The sequence below is a fragment of the Dromiciops gliroides genome, chromosome 5 (assembly GCF_019393635.1).
Source record: "Dromiciops gliroides isolate mDroGli1 chromosome 5, mDroGli1.pri, whole genome shotgun sequence".
NCBI classification, from domain to species: domain Eukaryota; kingdom Metazoa; phylum Chordata; class Mammalia; order Microbiotheria; family Microbiotheriidae; genus Dromiciops; species Dromiciops gliroides.
In genome coordinates, this window is record NC_057865.1 from 143,320,702 (window position 1) to 143,334,644 (window position 13,943).

General features: G+C 38.6%; 1 protein-coding gene across 1 annotated transcript in view; it reads left to right on the forward strand.

Annotated features, from left to right (window-relative positions):
• Nucleotides 1-9,419, forward strand: part of LAMB4 (laminin subunit beta 4) — a 131,886-nt gene extending 122,467 nt beyond the window's left edge. The window contains 2 exon segments of the mRNA XM_043967584.1: nt 4,370-4,523; nt 8,754-9,419. Coding sequence (XP_043823519.1) covers nt 4,370-4,523; nt 8,754-8,893 — 294 coding nt within the window. The 3' untranslated portion in view covers nt 8,894-9,419.
• The last annotated feature ends 4,524 nt before the right edge of the window (nt 9,420-13,943 follow it).

Sequence of the window (13,943 nt, forward strand, 5' to 3'; positions counted from 1 at the left end):
TTGACTGCTTTTTATGAATCTTCAATCCTAGATCTTTCCATTATTTTATTAACATACACTATAGGACTATCTCTAGTCTTAAATGTTAGGACCAGTGTCTACAACAAATAGTAGGTGCCCATCTGACCCTCAGAGGAATGTGTGTGTGTGTGTGTGTGTGTGTGTGTGTGTGTGTGTGACTGAGACAGTGGGGGGAGGGAGGGAGGAAAGGAGGGAGGAGCACCATACTAAGTGATTTACAAATATCTCATTTGACCCCTGCACTTCATCTTTGACTTAGAGCCACCAGTCCTCCTGATAATACATGCCTTCCCAATATCAAACCCTTCTTGAGCTTCCAAATTCAAGTGAATGTCCTCATTTAGGTAGCATCCCATTTTATGTATTAACTTATGTTTCAACATAAAATCCCAAATCCTTACCTTAGACATTATTGACTGGCTGACATGATTCAGAAACAAAACAGCAGGGGAGACAGTCACATGTCCAAGAGATGCAGATCTAGACATGAAATCAGAACTAGAGTTACTGTTTAATTAAGCAGATGGGGAAAATCAGCCATTAAAATGGGCTTTGGCAGGTTGGGTGATCCAGGAAAGTCATTCCTTATGGGAGCCAATTTCCTTAAAAGCCTATTTTCTTCTCTTTGTATTGTTTCATTTTCTTCAGAGACAATCATAACCATGTAAACATAGATCTTTTAAGCCACATTTTAGCATGAAATTCTGAGTTGTACCTGCTGGCTTTAAAGTCCTGTTGCACTAGGTAAACATTTTTTTTCTGACTTCAAGACAATCTCTAAGATTTTCTGAGAAAATATAAAGGCTCAGAAAAGGAGGTTATTCTCCCTCTGTCTTTGTTCAATCTCTCCATTGAACAAATATTAATTGGTAGCTTTCTGTGTCCCTGGCACTGTACTAGGGCATCGAGGTGGCAAGGTGGATAGAGTGCCAGGCCTGGAGTTGAGAAAACTCATCTTCCTCAATTCAAATCTGGCCTCAGATACTTGCTAGCTGTATGACCTTGGGTAAATCAGTTAACCCTGTTTGCCTCAGTTTCCTCATATGTAAAGTGAGCCAGAGAAGGAAATGGCAAAGCATTCTAATATCTTTGCCAAGAATACCCCAAATGGGGTCACTGAGAGTCAGACACAACTGAAAAACAACCGAACAGCAAAAACAAAACAAAAGCACTGTACTAGATCATAGGATGTTAAATCTGGAGCTGGAAGCTACTTTAGAAGCCATTGACTCCAACCCCCTCATTCTACAGTTGAAGCAATTGAAGCTGAGGGAGATTGTCATTACACAAGTAGTAAGTGTCAGAGACAGGATATGAATCCAGGTCTTCTGACTCCAGACACAGTTTTCTTTTTTCTGGGCAGTTTTTCCATCTGTCAAGTGATTCTAATAATATGTGCCCTGCCTACCTAACAGAGAGAGGTGTTAGGAGAATGCAATAAGATAACACATATGAAAACATCTCCTATGGAGTAAAACGACATAGAAATAAAAAACGTTGTTAACAAAATATTATCAGTACCACACCTGGATTCAGGAGTTCAAATCTGTCCTCAAACACTTGACACTTACTAGCTGTGTGACCTTGGGCAAGTCACTTAACCCTCATTGCCCCACCCAAAAAAAAAATATATATATGTGTATATATATATATATTATCAATGTCATTATTAACAGGAAAATAGAAGTAAAAGATACAGCTGCTCACATTTAAGTTGCAGGGGCAACATTTAGAGAATAGCAGCTCACATTTATATAATGCTTTAGCATTTACAGAACACTTTCTTCACAACAAACCTGTGAGACGGATAATATATGTATGACTGTACTTGTTTTAAAGAGGAAGAAACTGAGGGCCAGAGAGGTGACCATAGTCCCATAGTCACATATCTAGTAGGTGCTACAGCAAGGATTTGAACTCAGTTTTAACCACCAAACTGCCTCTCTCCATAGGGCAGCTTCACTTAACCCTACTATCCCCTCCACCTCTCATCTCCTAGCAGTATAGTGGAGAGAGCACCCATTGGCCATAAGTAAGAATCAATAGCCCTAGGGGCAACTAGGTGGCGCAGTGGATAGAGCACCAGCCTTGGAGTCAGGAGTACCTGAGTTCAAATCCAGCCTCAGACACTTAACACTTACTAGCTGTGTGACCTTGGGCAAGTCACTTAACCCCAATTGCCTCACTAAAAAAAAAAAAAAAGAATCAATAGCCCTGATACTAACCATGTATCTATTTATCTGAACTTCACTTTCTTCATTTGTAAGATGGAGATGATATTAACACATTTGTAAGATGGAGCTGATAGGCAACTGTACCTAGGTTGTTTCAGGGAAAGTATTTTGTAAATCATTAGATGTCATATAAAAGTAAGCCAACATTACTGTTGTTGTTGTGATTATTATTCCCTTCCTTTCAGCTGAACTCCTCAGGAAAAATGATCTATAGCCCCTGACTCTTATTGTCTCACCTACAGTTCCCTCTTTTAAACCCTTACCCACAGCCTCAACTGCTATCTGAGAGGTGACCTATGGAAACATGATGTCTTCTCTCGGTCTTCATTTTCTTCAAAAGCTTCTCCATATTTATCCCTGCCATAGCCCCTCTTTTCCCTTCCCCCCTGCTTTTCAAAGTTCTTTTCACCCTTGGCTTCCTTTACAGTATACTCTACTGATTCTCCTTTCTCATCTTCTGATTATTCCTGCTTCCTTCACTGGCTCCCTTTCTTTATCCTTCTTTTCAACAAAGGGTATTCCCCAAAGTCTCCTACATCAGCTTATTTCCTCTTATCTGACTCCCCTTCCAACTCCTCCAGTCATCAGAATGATTGTTCATTGGGAGGTTGTTCATTCCCACCTCTGTCTTTCCTCTGTCTGGGAGAATTTCCTGCTTTCTCTCCAAAAGACCAACTCCTAGACTGTTTTCAAATCTTAGCTTAAGACACCCAAAGCCTTCTCTGACTGCTTCACATTGATCTGTCCCTTCTCTGAGCTCCTAGGGAGCTTGTGCATGCTACACATTTTAACAAATGATTCAATTAAATAAATATTAAGTACCAGACATGGTGTTCAGTCCTAAGGATACAAAACCCAAAAATGACTCAAGAAGCTGAAATTTTACTGAGACAGGGGAGGACTCTAGGATGCTTGTCTTCTGAGAGACAAGTACATACAAAATGATTTGAAAAGATTAAGAGCAGCAGATAGAACTTAAGGAAGTGAATAGAAAAAGAAGAGATGGGAGGAGGAAGTGAATTCCAGTCATGGGGAGCAGGTTCTCCAAAGGCAGAAAGATAAGAGATGGAATACAGATAGGTTTCCAGGAATAGTGTTAGGTCAGTTTGATTATAAGATCCTAGTGTCATAGATACAGAGTTAAAAGGAACCTTAAGGGGGCAGCTAGGTGGCACAGTAGATAAAGCACCAGCCTTGGATTCAGGAGGACCAGAGTTCAAATCTGGCTCAGACACTTGATACACTTACTAGCTGTGTGACCCTGGGCAAGTTACTTAACCCTCAGTGCCCTGCAAAAAAAAAAAAAAAAAGGAACCTTAGGATCAGGAAGTTGGACCCCTTTATTTTACAGATAAGGAAACTAAAGCCAAGAGAGGGGATGTAGCTTGCCCCAAGTATCTGAAGTGGGGTTCAAACGCACATCATCCTGACTCTACGTTCATCACTATATCCACTACACCATGCTGTTCTACTTTTTATGTATGGATTACCCAACTCCAAGAAACACCCATCCCTTATGCAAATAGGTTGGTGGGGGGGGCAATGTGGATAGAGCTCTGGACCTCGAGTCAGGCAGAACCAAGTTCAGATTCAGCTATGTCATTCTGAGCAAATCATTTAACCTAGGTCTGCCTCAGTTTTGTCATCAGCAAAATGGGTCGGGGTAATAAAGCACCTGTCTCCCACAGAATTGCTGTGAAAATCAAATGAAATTATATTTGTAACCTGCTCTCCAAACCTCAAAGCATTGTTTAAATGCTAGCTGTTTATTATAAAAACACTTTATATGCATTAGCCTATTTTATTCCTACAAGAATCTTTTACACTAGGTAGTACAAGTAAATTGATTTTACAAATGAGGAAACTGAACTATAGCATGGTGAATTGCCCAAATAACTTAGCTAGTAACTGGTAGAAATCTCATTAGGACATATGTCTTCTGATTCCAAATGCAGGGTTCTTTCCATTGTATTACAGATGATTCATATAAGAGCAGTTCAAATATCACATTAATTAAAGTATTGTTTCCCTTGGCAAAAGGATAATCAGCTACCAATAGCTAGTTAATAAATACTACATGATGATGTTTGATGGTGGTCTTTACTCTGTTATAGGATTTCATTGACCTAAAAAAACAATTTACAATTCTTCAAGATAAGACAAATTCTGAAGGATCCATGAAGGGAACATTCAGTAAAGTAAAACTACTTAAAGAAGAAGCAGAAAAATTGGCTGGGGAGACAGAGGAAAAAATGCAACAAATAAAAGGTATCCGTACTCCGTTGATATATAGACATAATTTCGTTCTTTCTTTGACAGTGGACAAAGATAAATAAAACCATAGTAACAAATCTCTGTAATGCAGAGAACATATTCCTTGTGACTTTTTGCACCCTTGATTCATTCAATAATCATTTATGGAATTCCTCTTATCTACAAGGCATCCTGCCAGGCACTGATGGAGATTAAATGATGAATAAGACACAATCTCTGCCCTTCAGGAGTTTACAACCTCATAGGGGAGATAAGATACTTACACAAATAACTATACTACAAAGTAAAACAGGATACCAGCATGAGAGATATAAACAGTTTTTTGAGAGTCCAGTCTCCATGCCTTTGGACAGGTTGACCCTCAGCCTGGAATGCTTGAACTTCTCCTATATAATAGAATATGTATAATGTATGTAACATATCCTACTATATTTACAATATGTAATATATACAGACTATACAATATATTTGCACTATACTTAAACTGCCTCTTCACCTCTATCTCTTCGAAATCCCTAGTTTCCTTCAAGACTCAGCTCAGCTACCACCTTCTCCATGAAGCCTTCTTCGATCCCCACCCCACCCCCAGCTGCTAATATCCCTCCAATAAATTACCTCATATTTATTTTTGTTTTATATGTACATATGTATTTGGGGAGAGTTGCTCCATGACTGATGGATCCTCTCTACCCCAAGCCCAGTTGATAAAGTTACAGAATAAGTAAGATTACAGAAAGACAAAGTGTTAATGTGGGTGTTTTAAGCGTGAGGAGCTTAAATGTTCTATCACCCCTATATAATGGAAGTAAAGCAATAGCTTGCCAAAGATTGCATATGCCCCTGGTGGCCCTTAAAAATCCAACTTGCTAGTCTTGAGAGAGACTGTTGAGGTGGGAAGCAGGTCTGTGAAGTAACCCTGTCAGATGGAAAGAGGGAGAGGAAGAGGGAGTTTTGGTGTAGGAAGCGACTTTTCAAGGAGCATGACCCCTAGCAGTAGAGAAAAGAGCCAATCATGTACTCAAGGAGGAATTAGTCCTGGCAGCTGGAGGAACTGATCTGTGGGGAAGATTGAGCCCAGGAAACCCAGCTGATTAATCTACCTAGCAGACACACTAGTTGGCCTCATAAGAACACAAAGAGAAGAGCCCTACAATGCCAAAGGCATGAATAGTCTTGCCCAATAGTATTCTCCACATGCCTGACTCATTACCATTGTACTATATACATTTTTACTCACTCTTCTCACTGATGCTCTGTGTATGTATGAGACTATGTACCCCAAGTTTATAAGGAGGGTATGTTACATCTCTTGTTCTTAATATTGCAACTTAGTAAATACCTTTGCTTTAAACTAATTGTATCTATTGACTGACCATTCAAATAAGCTTGTGTTTTATAGTTTTAGGACTCACAAGGTTACCTTGAAGCTATGTGAGTAGCCTCTAGCCAGAGACTTATGAGTGTCATGTTGGGATGATAATGCAGAAAAGATACCTTACCTTCATATAGACTCTGTTTCTCCCTATAGAACACAAGCTTCTAGAGGGTGGTGACTGTTTCATTCTTGTCTTAGTATCCCAGTGCTTATAATAAGTGCTTTATATTTATTTGCTGCCTCCCCCAGTGCATGATGTGGCACATTGGTTTCTGAACAATAGTGCTGATATAACTAGAATTGTACATTAGGAAAGCCATTCTGACAATAGTATGTAGGATGGATTGAAGACAGAGAGGCCAGTTAGAAATCTAACATGATATTCCAAACAAGAAGTATTACATTCCTGGACTTTGTTGGTGGCAGTGAGAATAGAAAAAAATGAAACAGTACAGAAATAAAATCAACAGGACTAGATAATATGTTGGAGAGCAATAATTGTTGAGAGAAGTAGGAGAAAAACCAAGGGAATGGAGTGTCATGGAGTGTTCAAGGAACCAAGGAACAAGAAAGTATCAAGAGGTAGAGTGTGGCCAAATGCCAAATAATGGTCAAGGAGGATAAGGCCCGAGAAAGGGTCATTGATGGTGGCATTTAGTAGGACATTGGCGACCTTCAAGAAAACAGTTTCAACAGTGATAAGGACACAGGCCAAATTGGAAGGAGTAATGAGTACAAAACACTCTTTCTAGACATTTGGCTGGGAAAGTACCCATTCAGGGGCCACACTCCCTCAAGTGACCAGCTTTTATATGAAAACAAAAGTCCCATCCCAAGGTGTATCTATGAGGATTTTTACACTTAGAGAGCTCAGAGCAAAATCCTCATCTTAGTCCCTTGGTTAAGGGACTAACATTAATCAGGCCTTTCTTGGGCATACCCTCTATACAAACAACCAGAAAGCCATCAGTGCTTATGATAAGGGGAACAAGAACTGGGAGTATACATTTAGCACTAGATGGGACATCATAGGCCACCAAGTCTAATTCCCTCATTTTGCAGATGAGACTCACAGAGTTTGAGTGACATCCTCAGCAAGTAACTGTCTAAGGTGGGATTCAAATCCAGTTCTACCTGACTCCCAAGTCCAGGATTCTACCCATGATGCCATGTTACCTCTCAAGAAAATGTTTTAAACCCTTCTCTTAAAGGTTCTAAAGCTATTCCACTAAAAGTATTATAACTACAATACACTATCCCACTGCTTTTTGCTTTTTCTCCTACTTGGAGCACCAAAAGGGTGACTAATGTTGCACTTAAAATAGGATAGGCAAACTGTCCACCCCTCCTCATTAATAAGAGGGGTTTAAATCACATAAGCCTGTTCTATCTCTGCTTGTTAGTAAGATGCCCATATAATCCAAGTTGGTAAAAGACTGGAAGAAAGGTCATGTATATATTAAAATATTCCTAGCAATACTTTTTGTTGTTACAAGGAATAGGAAGTTGAGTAAATTCCCATCAGTTGAGAAAGGACTAAACAAATTGTGGTTCATTAATGTAATGGATCATTACTCCATAAGAAATTATAAATATCAAGCATTTAGAGAAACATAGGAAGACAGATGAACTGATACAGAGTAAAACAAACAGAGCTAGGAAAAACACACATGATAAATACAACCATATAAGTAGAAAGAACCAAAACCAAACCAAACCTGAAAACTATGTCATTATTTTGACTAAGCTTGACTCCAGAGAAAAGATAATATACCAACCTCCCCTTTTTTTTTCAAAAGTGGGAGTGTGGAATATCACATATATTGTCAGACTTGATAGATGTATTATTTTGCTGAACTGCTTTCTCTTTTATATTCTTTGTTGCAAGAGGTGGCTAATTAGATAGAGGGAAAGATGCGTTCATAAATGAAGATGATATAAAACCAAGAGATATAAAAATTTTAAATTTGAATTAAAAAAGAGATGTCACTGGAACCCTAGGAAGGGGAACTTGGAAGTGCTGAATTTGAAAGTGTAGAGCTGGGGTACAGTGTGAGTAAGTGAATCAGAACCAACCAATAGATCTCAAAAGCTTAAGCCATACATCTATCTATTCTGTTCTAGCCACCAAGCCTCTCAACACAGGCCCCACCCAAGCATCCATCAGCGTATTTTACCCCCTCAGACCCCAGTCGTACCTTCCCCCTCTGACAATCCCCCTCTCTTAAGTTTCCAGGGATTTCTGGTAGAGAGGAGTGCATAACTAACAACAGTACAACACTCCATTCAGGGGCTTCACTATGTGATTTGGGCCTAGAAGTATATATGTTCCCTCCCTATTATACAAACATAGACAAAGACACACACACGCACACACACTCCAAAGAATTAAGAGAATGAAAACCCAAATGCACAGACAAAAATGAGCAGAGATCCACTGAATAGAAAATAAATTAATATGTTGTCTTTTTAAAAAAAAAAGAAGTAAAAATAACTAGAACCTTTAAAATTTTTGTCATACTCTCCTAGCTACTCACTGTTATCCAGGCATCACCTGTGTTTTCATTTCCAATTTATTTCTAACAACAGAAAATATATTAGGCTCTGAATGATTAATGTCCCTGTAGAAATTTTATTGTCTGAGGCCAAAAAGTTCCAATGTCAATAAAACATTTGTTCCGATTTGCATGATATCCTTGAAAATTTTAATGAAAGGAAGATTAGATTAGATGGCAAAAACAATTGTGTCATTAAGAAGTATGTAAATCCCCACCCTGGCAAAAATGTGGGAGCTGAGAGAAACATTTTCCCCCAATTACACAGTTTCATTTCATTTGTTTTTCTTTCAGATTTAGAAAAGAAGATCCAGGTCTTGAATCAAACTAAGCAAGAGAAAGTCAATCAACTAAAGCAACTAGAAAATCATGTCATAGCTATTAAAAATGAAATTGCCGAAAAAGAAAATAAGTATGCTACCTGCCATATCTAGGCCACTTGAAAGGGTTAGAGCCGCTTCCTTATATTCTGACTGCTGATTAAAACCCCTCTGTGTAGAATTATAGAGTCCTGGAAACTGGACTGGCTCTCGAAGTCATTTGCCCAACTCCTCCCCAAAGCAAGGATTTCCATTGACAAAGAGCCACCAGACATGGAGATCAGAAAGGCTATTGTGATGTCAGGTAAGCAGGGTTGGGGGTGTCTCTATAACATCGGTCTTCCTGGAGTTTCCCTACTCTCTGTACTGCTATTTCTTGGTATTTAAATAGACCAAGAGATTAGAGCCAGGGAAATGTCACTTTTTATGAAAATAGGAAAGGAAAAACAAAAGGTTTGCAAGCTGCTTTTTCCTCTTGACATTTTTCCCTCTATTAGTTTAAGGGGGTGGGGGGAAGGTGGAGCAGAAATTAGGTATGTAAAACAATTATATTAAAAGAAGCATGGATTCAGGCTTATGCTATTTCTGTCAAATGAACTTTAAATTTTATTGAATGACTATATTCTGGATGGAAACAATATTCCACATATAATTACTTAGAATGTAATAGATTTTCCTGTTCATTTCTGTTTGAGTTCATTGTTCACATTTATTCTAACAAATGCAGGACATCTAAATAAAATGTTTGTGACTTAAACAGGGTAACTTACTTTCACAATGCCTTTTCTCCACAATCATTCTATTAACTAAAGAATTCTTACATGATTCCCCGTGCACACCACCCCTCCAATTGCATGAGGTGATATTAAGTAAGTTGATCTTAGGCTTATCTACTAATAAAAATGTGTTTGTGTGTAACATTGCTATAAATCTCAGCAGTGTTAAAATCTGTAGACCTGCAATCATGTTAATATTATTTATTATAGGAGATCAGATTGTCTCATTTTAAATGCAGACTGTGGCTAAACATTTATTGTGGTTCAACTTATTAATGCAATTTAATCTAATTTGCTTACACTGTTTGGAAAACATCATATTTCACTTACAATTTTTGGAAAGTTATCCTTCTGCTGAATTATACTTCGTGGACCTGATCCCAAATGAAAAACAATATGTACAAACATAAGGGTATGGAAGATAGAGAACAGCTGGACCCTGTCTCTGCTGAGGATGGAGTTAGAGGAAATCGATTTAAAATGCAACATGGTAAGATACAAAGAAATTCTTTACAATGAATGTAGCTAAAGGAAACAGGGAACCTACTTCCCTTGAAATCTTGAAGAATTAAATCTTGAAGATGAAAATATGCAAGCTTCCTAGGGAAACTTCTTTGAGAGTCTGTTGTAATAATACCCCACTATCAGCAGTCAAAATTCCAGGAGCTTCAAACATCTGGAGCCTAGCAATTAACCTGGAAGTAAACAAAAATGGTCTCCGAGTGCTCTGGAAAACAGCTGTCTCTAAACCCACAACTTTACTCTTCAGGAGAGGCATGGAACCAACCTTCCGGAGTATACAATCTTAGAACTATAAAACAAGGTAGGCCTACCTACTTAGTAAGTGTACTTATCTGTCTTCCCTGGCAAGGGTCATCTTTTCTTGGATTGCTGCCTCACATTTCGGCAGATTAGAAGTACCTGGGAAGAGAAAGCTGGCTCCCCAAAACTGATGCACCAAGAAGTAATGTGATAGATGGAATAGAATAATATTAACTGTCATTTTTGTAATGTCTTAAAAAGTTTGAGAGTCCTTTCCATCTGTTATCTCACTTTGATTCTCACAATAGTCCTTTGAAGGAGGCACTGCAGATATTATATTCATGGCCCCATTTTACAGATGAGAAAACTGAAGATCAGAGAGGTTAACAGCTATTATATATCAAAGATGGGATTCAAATTCAGTACTTCATGAATATAGGTCCATACCCCAGTATCCACAAAATTTGACTGCCTTTCAGGAATCGCTAGGTACAAGGCATCTACTAAAATTTAGTTGGACAAACTAAGCCTTTATGTACTATTTCGCAACCTCTACATTACACTTTTATGTGATATGGTAACTAACATTCATAATGAATATCCAGAAAAGTGTAAATTATTATATTTCAGTATTCTCTGTGAAGGCCTGGAGATGTGAAATATATTTTAGAAAAATTCATATCAAAAATAGTCAAAATTGGGGGCACCTAGGTGTTGCAGTGGATAAAGCACTGGCCCTGGATTCAGGAGGACCTGAGTTCACATCTGGCCTCAGACACTTGACACTTACTAGCTGTGTGACCCTGGGCAAATCACTTAACCCTCATTGCCCTGCCCCGCCCCCCCAAAAAAGTTAAAATTTTTAAATATTCAGTGTTTAAGTTTTAAAAACAAATTATTTGGGAAAATCTACTTTTGTGGAAACCATCATTCTCTGACACCAAACATTTGTTGTTTTTGTTGTTAAAGTTGTGATCAATAAGCAAAAAAGAAACAAAGGTGTCATGTGCTCAGAGACACATGGCAACCAGGTGAGAGACAGGCAGCCACTTCCCCTCCCCTGCCGTGAAGCTCACAACAGCTCTTACCTTGTGGCCAGGAAGGAAAAGCATAAAGGGGCTAAAGAGGGCTTACTCATTTTTAATGTAAATTCAATTCTAGCTCAGTGCCTCCTTAGTCATGGGCTCCCCCAACTCTTCATCCAACCAAAAGATTCCTTGTCACTATAATATCAGCCCCTCTATCCCAGAGGGCCAAAATAGGCTCACCAAGCCTCCATGTGTTAGATGGGGACCAGTCAAGTAATATTTCACATGCTCTATATAATGCACCAGGAAGGGCAAACCCAAATATGCTATAAGAACTAGGCCCTCATTTGCCAATCTCCCCCATTCCCATTACACTTAGCATGTAATCTGGTACCCAGAGAATAATTCTATTTATTGCCCCTATGTATTTTTTCATGTGGGCAGCTAGCTGTTGTAGTGTATCAACCTGAAGTCAGGATTGTTGTTGTTCATCCTTCCTTCTCAAAAAAGAGCAAAGATATCATGAGGCTGATGTCTTGACTTTTGAGTAAATTGGATTTAAGTGAAGCAGAGCTGCACAGTCATCAGCACCATTCTCCTCCAGGATCATCTAAGTCCAGTGGGCAAGACAAAAATCAAGACAACTGACAATGGACCTGGAGTCAGGAAGACTCATCCTCCTGAGTTCAAATCCAGCCTCACACACTTACTAGCTGTATGACCCTGGGCAAGTCATTTAACCTATTTGCTTCAGTTTCCTCATCTGCAAAAATAAGCTAGAAAAGAAAATGGCAAACCACTCTAGCATCTTTTCCCAAGAAAACTCCAAGTGGGGTCACAAAGAGTCAGACACAACTGAAAATGACGTGTAATAGGTATTATCAGAAGGCATAACACTCTACCAAGCTAATATTCTTTTTTTTTTTTTTTGGTGAGGCAATTGGGGTTAAGTGACTTGCCCAGGGTCACACGGCTAGTAAGTGTCAAGTATCTAAGGCCGGATTTGAACTGCGGTCCTGACTACGGGGCCAGTGCTCTATCCACTGTGCCATCTAGCTGCCCCCCAAGCTAATATTCTTTAGGAAGATTACCCTTACTTCTTAAGTGTGAGGCTTGACTCTGCTACTGATTTTTAGAAATAATTCTATCATATTGTTAGGACCCCAAAAACAGTATTTACATAACTGTGTTTCAGTGTCCATTTTTTTTATTAATAATAATGTTGGGAGCTCCAGACCTCAGTCAATATGATTCTTAGCCTTAGAAATGAGATTCAAATTCAGTCCATGAATACAGGTCCATACCCCAGTATCCAAAATACTTGACTGCCTTTCAGAAATCACTAGGTACACAATACTCTGTGTATTAAATTTAAAGGAAGGCTATTAGTATTGTGGAAATTTTGCTGGATTGTAAATCAGAGGATTAAGGTTCAAATCTAAGTTCTCTTGCTTCCTGCCTATATAACCTCGAGCAAATCACTTCCCATCTGTGGCCCTCGATTTCCTCATTTGTAAAATTAAAGTGACAGACTAGCCTGAGGTCTCTTCCAACTCTGACATCACGTAACAAAAAAAGATATATCCATCCGAAATCTTTTATTGGTGTTTTGGGTCAGGCTTGATTGAATCCAGGCCAGTGGTTCATGTTTGGCAGTGATTCATGTTTGGGATTGTAATGAAATGAGACACTTCTAGACCACATAACATTTAACAGAAGGAGTTTACTTAACAATCTCATGAAAGGATATTAAGCAATGATACAGCATTGATTCAGAAGTATGAAGCTCCCCTTGTCTTAATAAGGAACTAGCCCTCTCAAGAACATAGTTTGTGGAGTGGAGGGGTTGGGGGGGAAGGAAGTCAAAGGTTTGTGAATTTAAAGTCTTTGCATACTCGAGCCTATGCAACTTCCTTCAAACACAGGATACAGGACAAATGGATGCCAGTCTCAAATACTTGTATTTGGAAAGTACAAAGAGCATTAGAATCAGTCAGAAAAACCTGGGTTCAAATCTTCCTTCCTTCCTCAGCTAGCTATCAACATGACTTTAGTTAAGTTGTTTGAGGTTTCTGAGCCTCATGGGTAAAATGGTGATAATAATACTTTCACTACCTACTTCAAAGATTGCTGTAAAAGTCAAATGAGGTAATAAATGTATAAAGCACTGTTTAACTATAAAGAGCTATAAAAACATAAGTGATGGTGAGTCCAATGGTAATTAATAACTGCTTGTATTTTTTTCTGATATACACTAGGTGGCAATATAATAAGTACATTTTAAAGTTCTTTTAAGCCGTATAAACATAACACAATTAACTGTATAGTAATGTTTGATTTACTGTGTAGCTTCCTTCTGATTTAGGTTCCAACAAAAGTTGGCAGCAATTTTTTCATAATACATGCTATCTAAGCAGCTCCGAAATACATAATTTCTGATCATGCTAAATTGGAATATGGTACAGTGAAAAGAGTACTAAATTTGAAGTCATGAGACCTGGGTTCAAATCTCATCTCTTCTACTTGCTATATACATAATATTGGGCAAATCTCCAAACTTCCCAGAGTTCCCGTTTCTTCAACTGCAAAATGAAGGGG